General features: G+C 38.5%; 3 protein-coding genes across 4 annotated transcripts in view; all 3 read left to right on the top strand.

Moving 5' to 3' along the window:
- The window catches only part of LOC137968263 (uncharacterized), a 12,918-nt gene extending 9,348 nt beyond the window's left edge, over positions 1 to 3,570 (top strand). The window contains exons 3-5 of the mRNA XM_068814874.1: positions 1,568 to 1,666; positions 2,181 to 2,309; positions 3,548 to 3,570. Coding sequence (XP_068670975.1) covers positions 1,568 to 1,666; positions 2,181 to 2,309; positions 3,548 to 3,570 — 251 coding nt within the window. The remainder of the gene's footprint in view (positions 1 to 1,567; positions 1,667 to 2,180; positions 2,310 to 3,547) is intronic.
- Positions 1 to 15,720, top strand: part of LOC137967753 (uncharacterized) — a 201,576-nt gene that overhangs the window by 13,579 nt on the left and 172,277 nt on the right. The window lies entirely within an intron of this gene.
- Positions 7 to 11,478, top strand: LOC137967749 (putative ankyrin repeat protein RF_0381). The gene is made up of 5 exons (XM_068814311.1): positions 7 to 721; positions 3,548 to 3,646; positions 4,000 to 4,098; positions 4,617 to 4,715; positions 7,636 to 11,478. The coding sequence occupies exons 2-5, from the start codon at positions 3,605 to 3,607 to the stop codon at positions 9,997 to 9,999; spliced, it is 2,604 nt and encodes an 867-aa protein (XP_068670412.1). The 5' UTR covers positions 7 to 721; positions 3,548 to 3,604; the 3' UTR covers positions 10,000 to 11,478.

The following is a 15,720-nucleotide window of genomic DNA, read 5'->3' as shown; positions in this document are numbered from 1 at the left end:
TTGTACAAGAGATCCTTCATTGGTGAAAATAGAAAACTGAAAGTAGTGGACCAGGAGAAGCAGCAGGGGCTGTAGTTCTCCCTCAACCCTCCCCTCTCTAAACGACATTATGTTCAAAAAGCCTATCATCTACTGGATTTTCCCCTAAATTAGACAGAAATAATTGTTTGCTATTGGCACAACCATGTTTTAACCCAGTTGAATTTTCAGACTTTTTTGGGGGAAAAACGAAAGTACAGGAAAATGTAAATTAGCTTACTGCAACGTTTTGGCAAATTAACTTGAAATTGACTTCACAACTGACATTGTGAAATTTGTTTTTTTTTTTTGTTTTTTTTTTTTGGGGGGGGGGGGGGGGAGTGTGTTTTTATTCCAAAGTGCTCCTTCACGTCTGATAAGGGAATGGATTGTAGTGTTTTCATAAGTGTTGGTGTCAGGTTCTACCAGTAATAAAGAGAGGCCACATGTGTGATAGGCATTATTTTCTTAAGTGAATCAAAATAATTTAGAATAGGTAACTCAGACTGAATTTGATTAGCCAGGAGATCAAGTTGACCTTATCTCTCTCACTTCTGTAAAGTTACATTTAACCCTGACAAGATCACAGAATAGCAATTAAAGTCATGGATGACAATCCTTGTGTCAGGATATTTACATTTTCGTTTGCCATCAGGTCAAGGAACAGGACACAAGCTGGGCTATTAGAGTGGAAAAGGGCAAAGTAAGTTCACAACGAAAAAAATACTGTTTTTAGAAACATCGGTCTGTAAACAAGGTGGATTTTTACCAGGAATATAATCATCTTATAGTCACATTACCTTTGACGGTCTTCAAATCCTCTGCCCCAAACTGAAACTTGAGAATACTAGTGTGGAGGAGATCAGTCCCTTCATTGCAGACTCCCACAACAGCGTTACAAGAGAGACCATAGACGCATGGATTGATTAGCGCATTATTTTCTTGTTCTTAATTCTGTTGTTTATAAAGTAGTCCAAATTTTTTTTTCCGGTCTTTATCAAGATAGTACTTCTCTTTTTTTTCATTGGCACTGTGTTAGGGCTTGAAATTCTAAACTGGCTTCTCTTGACTTTTACGACATGGTCATGTTGAAAAATTAACGTACCTTGTAAGAATATTCTACACAAACACGCTCCCTTAAGAACGGTCTCGAATCGTATGAGCAAGCAGTCTTCTAAGCCCTGGATAAAGAGTGGCTTGAAAAAAATCAACCAAGGTCAACAATTTCTTTCTTCAATCGGGTAACCTTGTAAAATACAGACTTTATAGGAACAGAATATGTACTCTTACTAGATTGAGTAAAAAGAACTATTTTCACGCTTTCTTCTCTGACAATGTAAATAACTTGAAGAATACCTGGAACGGAATTAATAGCCTAATCAACAACAAAAGGAAAAAATCTAAAGTTGTATCTTCTTCGATCTAGTCTCGCCTGATGATATCGAACGTGAAATTTTGTCTATTCCTAAAAACGAAGCTTATGGTCTCTACTCTTGTCCGATTCGTATTCTATCCTGTGCTAAGCATATTGTATCTGGTCCTTTCGCAGACATATTTGATATGTCTGTGCAGAAAGGTGTCTTTCCATCCAAAGTGAAAGAGGAAAAAGTTATCCCTGTCTATAAACGCGATGATGAGACGGAACCTGGTAATTATCGTCCAATATCACTACTCTCCATTTTTAATCGGATATTTGAAAAATTAATGTACCATCGTCTAAAATCCTTTTTTGCCAAAAACAATATTTTCTTTAAGTCACAGTATGGTTTTCGTGAAAAGCACTCCACACAGCACGCTATTCTTGATACTGTTAACATCATACAAAACAACATGGATTTAAAATTATTCACTTGTGGGATCTTTATTGATTTAAAAAAGGCCTTTGACACCTTCAATTATGCTATTTTGTTGCAAAAACCTGATCACTATGGCATCAGGGGCACCATGAATGGCTGGTTTTCCTCATACCTCCAAGGCCTATCACAAATAACTGAAGTCGATACTTATTTATCTTCAAAAAGTCAGATCTCATGTGGTGTTCCCCAAGGTTCCGTGCATGTTAGGCCCTTTGTTATTCCTGATCTACATCAATGATATTCATAACTCTTCCGACAAATTATCATTCTATCTTTTTGCTCATGACACTAATTTGCTGTATGCAGATAAAAATTTGAAATCTCTTGAGGAAACTGTCAATAACGAATTGCTTAAAGTCTCTGAATGGCTAAATGTAAATAAACTAACCCTCGATACTAAGAAGTCAAATTATGCCATTTTCTGTCCTTATCAGGGTAAGCTGGGTTATTCGGTAAATATCCAAATGTTTGATAACAGCACCCATACTTTCACTTCTCTTGAATGCAAGGAACATGTCAAATATCTTGGAATTTTACTGGACAGTAATTTGAGCTGGAAATTTCATATAGAATACGTTGCATTAAAAATAAGTAAGATTATTGGAGTCATTGCTAGCCTTTGGCACTTCGTTCCTCTCTGTACTCTTTTAAATATCTATCGTTCCCTGATATTTCCTTACATGTCTTATGGTTTAGCTGCTTGGGGTCAAGCTGCTAAAACCCATCTAGAAAAACTCCTTGTACTGCAAAAACGTGTCCTTCGTTTAATGTATTTCTTCTGAGCCCAGAGCACACGCTGTGTCTCTGTTTATCACCTCAAATATCCTTCCCATAAATATGCTCTATCTTGAAACTAGTTCTTCTTTAATGTGTGACGTCTCACGTTTGTCTGTTCCGTCTAATATCAGTGATCTCTTGACTAAAGTTAATAAAATACATACGCACAAGACCAGGAGCTCCTCTTCATTTATATTAAATTTTCGAGTCTAAGCCTAAATCAAAGGTCTTTAGCCGGATTTGGAGCTAAACTCTGGAATTCCTACCCAGACAATTTTCGACAACTCCCTAAAAGTGCTTTTAAAAAGCATGTACATGGTTTGCTACTCTCAATAATAGAGGCTGAGGATAGTTATGTTGAAACGCCCATTCTTCTGCATCAAATTGCAAACTTTACATAATTCATGTACACGTTGAATAGTTTCATTAGACTTGTCATTTTGCTTCCATTCTTTTAATCTAATTTTGTTGTAGCTTGTATTGTGACTGTGCTGATAATTATTGGTTATATTGTTAATGGTTTTAAGTTGTTGTCCTTTGTTATTTATTTTATTTGTTAAAATAATTAGTTGATCGGTTTAACCACGGAATGCGTGTAGCTCCGCCCACCGCGATTAGCCTTTGCTATTTGTGGGCGGAGACAGACTGTACCTTTTTGTATCTGTTTTGATTAAAAATAAATTTGAATTGAATTTGAATTGAGAACAATAGTACAGGTCAGTTACGTAGTACTTAACCGCAAGACTTTGAAACTTTGTTTGCTTCAGTGTTTTTTTGTTCCCCACACTTGTGGGAAATCTCATTTATGGACTCCACATGAAGATTCCACGGGCGTCCACTGTATGGAGACATTGCAGAGATAACTCTTGTGTTAATTTTCTCCTTTTTTTCACTAGGTATCTCGAAGTGCTCTTCATAGGGCAGCAGTCAATGGACAATATGAGGAGGTCAACATGCACCTGAAGAATGGTGCAAATGTTGATGAAAGAGATCAGGTTCTTTAAGAGATTTGTATTAGTATCTTAATTCAGTTAAATTTCTGCATAACTCACTGAATAAACATACTATCTAGCCCAAGTTTACTCAGCCCTTAGTGCGTGGGTTGGAACATAATGCATGTATTCATTAAAACACGGTCAGAAAGGGCAACACTTGGCAGTATTAAAACTTACTATCCAGGCCCTGATCTTTCTCTAATCTTCACACCAGTTTGCTAGTGAGATCATAACAAAATGAATGTGGGTGAAGCCCAAATTGCTTTCTCTTGGCAATGTTGCTTAGCATCACTTTCAGCCAGTGCTGGACACCAGAATTTATATCTTGATTTTACATTGTTTTCTTTCCCCAGTTTTTGTTAACACCGCTGCACCTTGCTTGTTGGTATGGACATAAATATGTTGTCAAGGTCTTGCTAGATCATAATGCAGATGTCAATGCCTTAGACAGGGTAAGAAAGAAGAGACGAGTTGACTCTCAGTTGATGTTCCTCTTAGCCTACTGCTACTACTGTTCACTAAATGCCACAATGACACATAAGAACGTCATTTTAAGTATAAAAGTTGTCGTATTAATGACCATTAGCAGCAGTAAACTTACAGATGTGAGGATATTTAGTGACTCTTCAGTTGATCTTCAGTAAACCCTTCGACCATTTCCATTAACTTTGGATGAGACTTAGCATGATTGGAAGGATATATAAGTATATTCGTACAGATAGGAGGGTCTTATCCGATGAGACCGTAGGGTTTACAGTGTTCTTAGCTCTTTCAAAAGTTCAAAGGTTCGGTGATGTGTTGTGCAGTTCATGTCACAATTATTAGAGGAATGAAGATTATTTATAGTATGGAGTGAACTCTGCCACTGCAGTTTTCAAATAATGCAAATGCATGAAATAATTATTAAAAGAAAGACAAGAGTGAGTAAAACCATTTAAGTGGCGGATTAACTTCTCTTTCTCTTCTTTAGTTTCAGTTCACTCCTCTGCAGAAAGCTGAACGCCACAATCATCAGTCCATAATTCAGCTGCTCTTGGACAAAGATGCAAAACCAAGTCTTCAGCAACCAGTAAGTGATTTAAAATTTGTCCGTCTTGCGAGATACTTTAGGCAATAAGACAATAACGTGAATTTTGCGCGGAATTAATTTACTGTCTTGATCTTTGTAACTTTGATTTTTATCTAAAGGCTGTTTATTTTGAGTGTAAGTTTTGGATTTCACGGTCCGCCATTACTGTAACTCACGTTCAAAACTGAGCGATTGGACCTCAGAGGGATGGATCGAGGGAAAGTGACGTCATTTACTCACTGGCTTAAAATTTCAGCATGTAAACGCATTTTATTTTATATGCAAAACACGAGTTTAAAAATCTGAAAGCCCGAAACTCCTGTGCTGCATATTAATTCAGCCGCGTACACACGCATTGCATTCTTAAACTAGTGAGTCTTTGACGTCATTTTATCCTCGACCCAGCTCTCTCAAAATTTTAAGTTAGTAATGGCGGACCAATAAAAAAGAAAATTCCGGTTAAAATAAGCAGGTGTCTTTTTTAAATCAGAACTTAAGACTTGGCTCACTTAGTGTTTAGTTAACATAGGTTTGAAATCCAAAGGAAAAAAATAATTGTTTTGTGGTCGTAGTACCACTTTAATGCTGCCTAAATAACGTACAAAACTAAGGCGCACCAACCTCTGGGGGCGAGTGGTGATTACAAGATAAATTAACCCTAAAGTGCACCTAAACTCAATTATTTTTTGGCAACAACATTACTCTCCCCGCCAAAAGCAAACATGTTTTACCATTCGTATCTCCAAATTTCGCTTCCCATATGTCGGGCAAGATGCGCGAAGTTATCAAAACTAACAGTAATTTGGACCAACGACGGTGATGTGAGAGACATGGGTCTATTCCCGATTTTACATCCCAAACTGCTTTGCAGTGCAACAGGAATGCAAAGCAGTTTGTGACGTAAAATCAAGAATAGACCCATGCCAATCACATCACGGACACGAGTACCAATTGCTGCTAGTTCTGCCAAGTTTACGAGGCTTGTACGGCACAGAAAAAAAGCGAAATTCTGGGTAACAATGCTGACATTTTCATTTTCATCCATTTCATCTATATATTTGCCAGAAAAAGAAAGAAAGAAAGAAGAAACAATTTTAAATACATCACACATATGTATAAAGTTAAAGGATCTGAAATTACATTTATTGTACAAAATAAAAGCATTTTTCATTCCTGGCATGGAAAGAAACCATAGGGGCTTATTACAATGAGCTTTCTCCCTATCTTACGACTGTAAATGAAATACAAGAGCGACGAAATCAGAATGAATTATTAACCCTTTCACCGCCAAAAATGCAAATTGACACTTATAGATTTTACTCTGTCTAACGCCAAACGATTTTACTTGTCAATGGGGAAGCCCTCGGCGGTGAAAGGGTTAACAACATCTAGGTTCGCTCAAAAGCTATGTTCCCAGTTAACCCTTTGACCGCCAAAAATGCAAATTAACACTTACAGATTTTACTCTGTCTAACGCCAGACGATTTTACTCGTCAATGCGGAAGCCCTCGGCGGTGAAAGGGTTAACAACATCTAGGTTCGCTCAAAAGCTATGTCCCCAGTTAACCCTTTAACCGCCAAAAATGCAAATTAACACTTACAGATTTTACTCTGTCTAACGCCAGACGATTTTACTCGTCAATGCGGAAGCCCTCGGCGGTGAAAGGGTTAATTAAGATAAAAAAGGGAGATTTATATTAAAGTTGAAAGTTCGAGAGCTAAGTAAGGTGAGTACATTACAAGAGTCCAATCTTGACAAGGTACATTGGCTGCCCATTGCACCCTAGAACTGTAACATTCCGTTGACCAAAGACGACAAATAAGAAGATCAAAATCGTATTTTAATAAATTACATCAAATTGGATCTAAAATGTAAAGTAACGCTCGGCCTTACAAATGTAGAAAATGAATAGAAAAATTACATGAAAGGACTCATTAAAATTGTCTACACACTTACACTTCTGTTTACCAAATGGGCCCTTTGCAGCTGTTGATCACTTGGTACAAAAGCCGCCATATTGGAGAGCAAATTGCACACAGGAACATCTAAAACCAAGCAACTTAATTTAAATTTTCTTTGTTTTAGATGTCCCAGTGCGCAATTTGCTCTCTAGTAAGGCGGCTTTTGTACCACGTGATGGCCAGCTGAAAAGGCCCCATTGTACTTACTGTACACAGCTTAGCAACGGGTAAGCAAATGGTCAGCTTGAATGGGTCAAAACAACTTAAAAAACTTACGTTAACTAAGGTGGCTTGCGCAAATAACACTTAATGCTATTTGAAATTTAAATGGAGCGCACCCAAAACTTATAAACTGAAATAGCGCACGTGTGACACTTTGCCGTAAATAATTAAAACTGTGTTGTATGCTACAGCCACAACGCTACGAGCCAAGTTGGAAAAATGCGTTACATACCATTTAAAAAATATTTACATTCTATGTCACTGCCACTTACAGTTTAGTTCCGCCGAATGTAAATACGTCACTTAAATACGAAAAATGTAAACTGGTTTTTCAACTTAACTCAGACGGCCATTTTTCTAACTGACTTGGAGATGGTAAGTAAGTAAGTAAGTAACTTTATTTCAACTCGGGTTGATGAGGCTGATTAGGCCCCTAGCAAATACATGCTAATATGCCGAGAAAAGTGAAATAAATAAATAAATAAAATAAAAATTGTATATGTATATATACATGATCAATTAATAACTAACATTCTAACTGTATCAGTTAGTTATTACAATGAATCATAGAAATCTGTACATTACAGATGTAGGGTCAACTGAGATGCATAAATGTGGAAGAAGATTGGGGCTTTTATCAAAAAGTCTAATTCAAAGGAAAGGCTTGCGCGGGCCTCGTTATCCATGGCGTAATACTGTTACTAAGTTAATTGATGCTTGACACGTTTTGTTGCAGCTCAGTCTCAGGACATCTACAAAAAGGGCTTTTTTGTGTACGGACAGCTATTCAGGATTTAATCTACTACAGGCAGCTGTCTTACAGGGAGACTATGACAGTGTTTATAAAGCAAGTACCTATCTAGAGAACTTTGTGGAAAAGATGAAATCTCAAACAATAAGTGATAACGCGTCCATTTTCAGTGGCAAATCAGCAGTTGATATTCTATCAGCCCTTGATTGCAGAAAACCAGGTCATGCTGACATTGAAAAACTGTACCAAAGATTGGTTAAGATTGACGAAACACAAAATGAGCTGCACTTGTGCGCCAAGAGCGGCGATGTGGAGAAGGTGATTGAGCTCGTTTTGAATGATGGTATTGATGTCAATGTCGCTGCAAAGAGCAACATCACACCATTGCTGTTGGCAAGTCCGATGTCCTCTGGTGTGTTAATCAAGACCCTGATTGATCTTGGGGCAGATGTAAATGCTCAAACAGCCCCAGGTAAACAGGGACCTTTGCTTTTTGCAGCTTCTAGCAATAATTATGTGGTGATTGGACTGCTTTTGGAGCATGGAGCTGATGTGAATATTCAGGACAATGAGGGAAATTCACCGCTGTTGTTGTCTGTCCGTCAAGGCTTCTTCAGCATTTCACAGTTGCTTGTTAGGGCTGGATTTCACACCAAACTGAGAAGCAAGGCAGGAGAAACACTTCTTTATAAAACAGTCACGCAAAAGTACGTACCTCCCTTCAAGCTATTGCTTGAAAACAAGGCAGATGTGGACATTCAAGGCGAAAACGGAGAAACCCCTCTTCATAAAGCAGTCACGCAAAAGGACGTACCTCTCATCAAGCTATTGCTTGAGAACAAGGCAGATGTGAATATTCCAGACTGTTCGGGAGGAACCCCTGTTCATAAAGCAGTCACGCAAAAGGACGTACCTCTCACCAAGCTATTGCTTGAAAACAAGGCGGATGTGGATATTCAAGGCGAAGACGGAGAAACCCTTCTTCATAAAGCAGTCACGCAAAAGGACGTACCTCTCGTCAAGCTGTTGCTTGAAAACAAGGCAGATGTGAATATTCGAGACTCTTCGGGAGAAACCCCTCTTCTTAAAGCAGTCACGCAAAAGGATGTACCTCTCGTCAAGCTATTGCTTGAGAACAAGGCAGATGTGAATATTCCAGACTGTTCGGGAGGAACCCCTCTTCATAAAGCAGTCACGAAAAAGGACGTACCTCTCGTCAAGCTATTGCTTGAAAACAAGGCAGATGTGGATATTCGAGACTGGTCGGGAGGAACCCCTCTTCTTAAAGCAGTCACGCAAAAGGACGTACCTCTCATCAAGCTATTGCTTGAAAACAAGGCGGATGTGGATATTGAAGGTGAAAACGGAGAAACCCCTCTTCATAAAGCAGTCACGCAAAAGGAAGTACCTCTCGTCAAACTATTGCTTGAGAACAAGGCAGATGTGACAATTCGAGACTGGTCGGGAGGAACCCCTCTTCATAAAGCAGTCACGCAAAAGGACGTACCTCTCGTCAAGCTATTGCTTGAGAACAAGGCAGATGTGAATATTCGAGACCGGTTGTCGCGAGAAACTCCTCTTCATAAAGCAGTCACGCAAAAGGACGTACCTCTCGTCAAGCTATTGCTTGAAAACAAGGCAGATGTGAATATTCAAGACTGGTCGGGAGGAACCCCTCTTCATAAAGCAGTCACGCAAAAGGACGTACCTCTCGTCAAGCTATTGCTTGAAAACAAGGCGGATGTGGATATTCAAGGCGAAAACGGAGAAACTCCTCTTCATCTATGCGCTCTCTATGGACTTTCTGAGATTTCACAGTTGTTGATTAAATCCGGATGCAATATCAACCTGAGGAACTACAGTGGAGAGACCCCTCTTGATATTCAGAAGAGACTTCCCCTCAGACGGGTCACTGAAGGAAAAGAAGTATCATGGGTTGAGCCGATGAAGACAATAGTCGAGCCCAAAAGAAGTCAGCGGAGATTTTCCCTGACACGGGGGCAGGTCACTAAAATGGAAGAAGTATCACGGGTTGAGCCGGTAAAAATATTACATGATGTCGAGCCCAAAACATCTTTACTACGTTGGGACAGCGACAAAAGCTTAGAGGAGGCCGTACATTATTTCGAGCCCAAAAATTCTATGCTATCTTGGGACAGCATGGATGCCTTTGAAGAACCTCTGGTCCTTGATTCCTTAGAAGAGGATTGCAAAAGGCAAGAGAAATGGCAGCGCAAAGAGGTCTTAATGAAGAAGCAACGCGAGGAAGAGTCACAAGCTCGAGTTACACAACAACCGGAAATGACTAAAGAAGTAAAAAAAAAAAAAAACAAACAAGGTGCAAGCTAATGTGAATGTGCGTCACGTAATGAGCATACTTGTGATCACTTTACCAAGAAAGAGACTCTTTGTCACTTTTTAAACAATACTAATTTCGTGGGTTGAAATATATGAATTGGTCATATTCACTGATAACTTTATCTCAAATTCATCGGAAGTCTTAGTCCTCCGGAGCTTCGTCCTCAAACAAGGTGCCAAATCAACCAGCTGAGAAATTTGGTTTGGCCTATGCGCTCTTTCAGGTATACATAGAATACTAAAGACACATTAGATTGGCTGAAGAAAACAAACATCAGATATAGTAGACCCTAACCTTCAACTCAATACCGCGAATACCAACCCATTGGAATTAGGGGTCACAAATAGCTGTGCGGTTTCTGGCCCGGAAACGAAATGGTGTGGAATACTTTGCCCCTCGATCGTTTAATGTCCATGCGCCTTTGAGTCACAATCATCAACCGCAGAGTCACTCTGAACGTTCAAGGAAACTGTTTAAAATGTATAGGTGGCATAGATTTATGCTATTTCATTAACTTCTGAGTCAATTTTGACTTCCAAGCTGAAACATATTCGTTAAAAGTTCCGTCAGGCTGTTGACAGTGGTAGAAGAAGTGGTCCTGGCCGTGTTGTTCTGTTACACTTTGAGCAATGCGAGTTAGTCTGGGGTGGTTCGCCTGCCACAGAAACCATACCGTCAGGTGTAGAATCTACAGATTTTGATGATACCAATACTACTCCGGAATCTGTTAGTACTAACTTTTTTGACAGTGAGGACGATTCATTTAATGCTGACCAGGAGTCAATGGGTAGTCCTAAGCCAACACAACAAGCTTCATGGAATTCAAGTAGTAAAGATGTCAACGAAAGAAGAGACTTACTAAATGCAAAATTGAAAGAATACAAAGAAAAGTTGAAAAGAAAGCTACCGGTAGATAACCAGCTCTTAAATGTGTCTCAAGAGGAGCTTAAAATTAAAAAGCAGCTATTAGAAAGGATGGACAATATGGACAAAGCCCATTTGAATCACATGGAAAAACTAATAAATAATATGGAGAAGCTTACTGGATCCATATCAGAAGGATTTGCTATGCTAAGGCAAATGATGTGCCAAGCCCCTGGTATGCAGCCACACTATATGGCACCATTGATAACAACTCAAGAAACTCGAACAGAGGACATTTTTCTTATACCCAGTCTTTGTTTTCGACTGATGATAACAATTATTAAGATAATTTTTTTATCATAAAATCTAGATAAGTTTTTATTGTTACTAGCATATAAAACATATTGTTATAGTTCAGTTGCATTAAATATGCAAAAATACCAAGCATAGGCAGTTGATAAAACAGATAACAATTTATTATTGGTAACTGATATGGGTGTGTGTAGATGCCAAAAGACATGTGTATAAAAATACATAAGAAATTTGTTACTCTTAATTTAATACCACACATTTCTATTATTTTGTGAAGTTTTGTGAATAAACTTTCAAGTACAATGATTGTCATTTGATTTATCCTTGAATGGTCCAATAGAGTGATTTTCATCCGTCTGTGAAATAGGAATTGTACAATTAGATACTATTACCCCCTATTAGCTACTAATAGTCTAACTCATGACATGCGACAAACTAATCACAGGTAAACACGGTGAGTGCACACTTCATTTCACACCCTGTAATTTTTGGGAATAACTCCCCCGCACGATTTACAAAAGCCTTGTTCAAAGGACTCACACTTAAAAGAACAGTATGGACTGATTTTTTTTGGTATAATCTTGCCTTTTGGTAGCCTACTACACCCTAATAGTTACTATTAAACACTGACTAGCAGTAATTGTTTCACAGACGGATGAAAATCACTCTAGCAGTACACTGATGCAACTATCATTGGCTATTAACCCATTAAGGCTCTATATTATTGCTTATAGTTCTACTAATGAAATTGTTGAAATTGAATTTTTAACTGAGCTGATAATTTCCTGTAAAACATGAACATATTTACACTCCACGAGATTTCTTTAGCTTTGATTGCAAAGAATAGGATAACAAAGGCTCAAGCCCATAAGACTTGTGAAAAGGATTATCATGAAGTTCATAGAACACCCTAAAATTCTCTGATTGTCTTGCTTCAGAGCACTTGTTATAGATTATAATTCAAAATGTATCACATTCTGGAATCTCACTTGCATAATGATAGTTCAAATGTTTATTTCTCTGAATAGAGAAGTCCACATTCCAAAAAAAAATAAACCATCCTATTTCAAATTACTCATATGAGTGATTTTCAAAATAAATTTTTTCCCCTGATGTACACTTAAAGTGCCCCTGTGATCAAAATTTTCATATCCTATCTTTTTACATTTTCGTGTAAAATAGGACTCTCTTACTCACCTTACGAAATTTCAGTGCTTTACGAAGATTGGAAGTACTTTTTTCCCGACCGTTTTGTTCGTGATTTCACGGCCGCCATTACTTGGCTTTGTGCCAAACTTTTAGGAGGCTTGGCTACAAATTACTGGTAGTGACGTCAGAGGCTCAACAAGAAAACTTAACATGGCTAATTTCCAAATCGAAATTCATGATGAAATTTGCTCTTGGTAACTAAAAGATGCCGTCAAGTCGCTGTACGGTGCAAGGCTGTAGCAATATATCAAACCATAGTGCTGCAAGTGGAGCTGTGCGGGATCAGTGGCTACGATTCGTTCGTACGCACCGGGCAAATTTCGCACCGTGAGGTATTTTTGTCGTCTGTTCCGAACATTTTACAGAAAACTGTTTTGAGAGGGGCCTTCACGTTGATGGATCTAAGCGGACAATCCGTTCTCATGCTATTCTGACTGTATGGAAGAAGGGACCAGAGAAGCTATCCTCTGCACGATCGCTTAGAAAGGTACGTATGAACACATGAAATGTTTTGTTCTTTACACTGGCTGCAGACATACGCAAGAGACGAAAATTGTTCTTCGACTGTTGTTTTCGCCATTTCAGAACAGTTGACCTTGAGGATGTTGTATAAAAGGCTCCAGTGTACAGATTTGTTCCGCCGGTACCGCAGTACCAGTATTATAAAAGGCTTCAGTGTACAGTCAGATAATCGACCGCACTTCGTTTTTGTTTCTTTCAGATAATTAAAGAAATTTTAAGAGCCGAGAAAGAATCTTCCCTTGGCGAGAATGACGAGGACACTAACAAGGCTGCGGTTGCCCCGCATAACCAACTAGTAAGCTTCCATTATCTTTGTAGAACTTTGAATACGATAACCATTTACAAGTAATAGCGGTTCTTCACACAGGTTTATATTGTAAAAGTTGTATACGCTGCATGCGTAAGAGACGAAAATTTTTCTACGACTGCTGTTTTCGCCATTTCAGAACAGTTGACCTTGAGGATGTTGTGTAAAAGGCTTCAGTGTACAGATTTGTTCCGCCGGTACCGCAGTCAGATTATCGGTCGCACTTTTTTTTTGCCGGTTTCTTTCAGACAATTCAAGAAATTTTAAAAGCCGAGATAGAGTCTTCCCTTGACCAGAACGACGAGGGCGCCAACAACGAGGCTGCAGCTGTTTCGCATGACCAACTAGTAAGCTTCAAACGAGATAATGACATTGTCTCTGCAGAACTTTGAATACGATTTCCATTTACAAGTAATAGCGGTGCCCTCTTTTATTTTCAGAGTGTTTTTAGCTCGAGTGCATTACCCTTGGCCTCTGAATCGACCGAATTACCTGCAGAGCATTTGGTATGAAGTTATTTTTCTTTTTTAATATTATAAGAAAACAAATATGAATATTCACCGCTAATCACTTCGCCTTCGGCGAATAATTGTTAAATATATACAGAGTGCTATCTTTCCTTAGTGTTCCCCACCTACAACATCAACTCCTATTGTTTCAAGTACCTTCACACACCATGATTCAACTGTTGTGGAGGAAAGCTTGAATTCTTTCAAAAAGGTAAGTACTGAAGAGAACTGGCAGTAATGTTTACATAAGTTTCTTATAACATTACTTTTAAGTGCAAAACCATAAGCAATATATGTACAATTTGAGTACTATTAAACAAGAAGCTAGAGTCGCACTCGGCTATCGCCTCGTGCGACTCTTACGCTTCTTTCGTGCTTAGCAACCTCCCGCGTGCATCCATAACTCAATACTATACGCTATGGCGTTTACCATTTGTTTTATAACACAACATTGAGACATTGAAATAACAGAGGTCTATTTATTGAGCTACATCATAAAGCGTGCGCTTTGCTTTAGTTATTGAGTAGGTCAGCAGCGCACACCCATGAGCAAATAGTAGACGCTGAATTAACCAATAACAGCGCGCGCTGTGCTTTAGTTACGTTATATGGTGGGACATTGGTTTTTCTGTATAATGTTTTGCATCACAGACACCCAAAAGAAACCCTCAAGAATGCAACTCCTTGTGCTAAGTGTGAAAAATTAAAGAAGGACAAGAAGAATCTTCAGCGGAAACTAAAAACTATGGAATCTAATGTGGAGGAATTGAGCGAGAAGATCATTGCTAACCAGTCAGAGTGGGCAAAGACCTTCCTAGAACTGAATCAATCACGAGAGAAATTAAAGGGTTCAACTGGTACAGGTGAAATGGACTGAATAACTCTTAGAAATGGTTTACGTTATTTTTTCTGACTCTGTTTCTACGAAAATCCCCATTCACAGTGCATGGACATGTACCAGCTTCAAAAGTAGTGGTGTCCAATTCTTAGAATGTGCATTACTGACAAATATAGAGTTAATATATGCATGGCATCTGACAGGATGCGGCGATGCGGATCCGCATAATTCACTGAAATCCGCATCTTCCGCATAATTCCGATATTTTCCGCATAACTCCGATATTTTCCGAAAAAAACAAACAGAAGAAATATCTGATATTAGTGATAAAGCAGCTCCTTAACATCCTCAAAAACATAAAAGCCGAAGAAATTGACTGTTTGAAACGATTATTTTCCTGAACATTGAAGAAAACACACCATTTCGTTCGCAAGATGAAAGTTCATAAGAAAGATCGTAAGCAGTTTCCGCGCATTTTTTCGCCAATGAGCCTGGACACTAATTTTTGTTCCTACAATGCTTTCCATTGGACGAGAAACAGTTACACTTCAGCAAATGACGTAACTGATAAGAAATTAAGGGCGCGTTCGACTGACCGTATTCCGGAATAGGATAACATGGAATACAAGTTAGAAATCCTTCGTTTTTACGGAGATTCAAATTAAAAATGTCGAACACCTGCTAAAATGCTATTTTAAACATATCTTTATTATCCTTGTTGCTTCAAAACGCCAGACATACCGTTTTGAATTCATCACTTCACGTATTCTTATTCCGGAATACGATCGAGGGAATGGATCGCGCTCCAAAGGTATTACAATTTTGCTCCATTATCTCCAAATTGAAACAAAATTCATGATGAGAAACAAAATAATTTTTTATCGCTGTATTTATTTTACCCAAAGTTGCGGGAAAATCCCAACTGCTAACCCTTTTATTTCAACGGTGAAAGCTGGTCGCAAAGTGATGACTCCTCCATGTAATTTAATCACAAAGGGCAAAAATTCAGTCACAAATGCGATTGTATTGGTTGCAATTTCGATTACGGATTTACCGTAAGCATGTAAATACATTGGACGGGCCTAATTATTAGTTTTATAACTTGTTTAAGTTTCCGCATAATCCGGTGTAATTTCCGCATAATCAACGC

The sequence above is a fragment of the Montipora foliosa genome, chromosome 8, assembly GCF_036669935.1.
Source record: "Montipora foliosa isolate CH-2021 chromosome 8, ASM3666993v2, whole genome shotgun sequence".
Lineage (NCBI taxonomy): Eukaryota > Metazoa > Cnidaria > Anthozoa > Scleractinia > Acroporidae > Montipora > Montipora foliosa.
The sequence above is the reverse complement of the archived record's forward strand: the minus strand, read 5'-3'. Positions and strand labels throughout refer to the sequence as shown.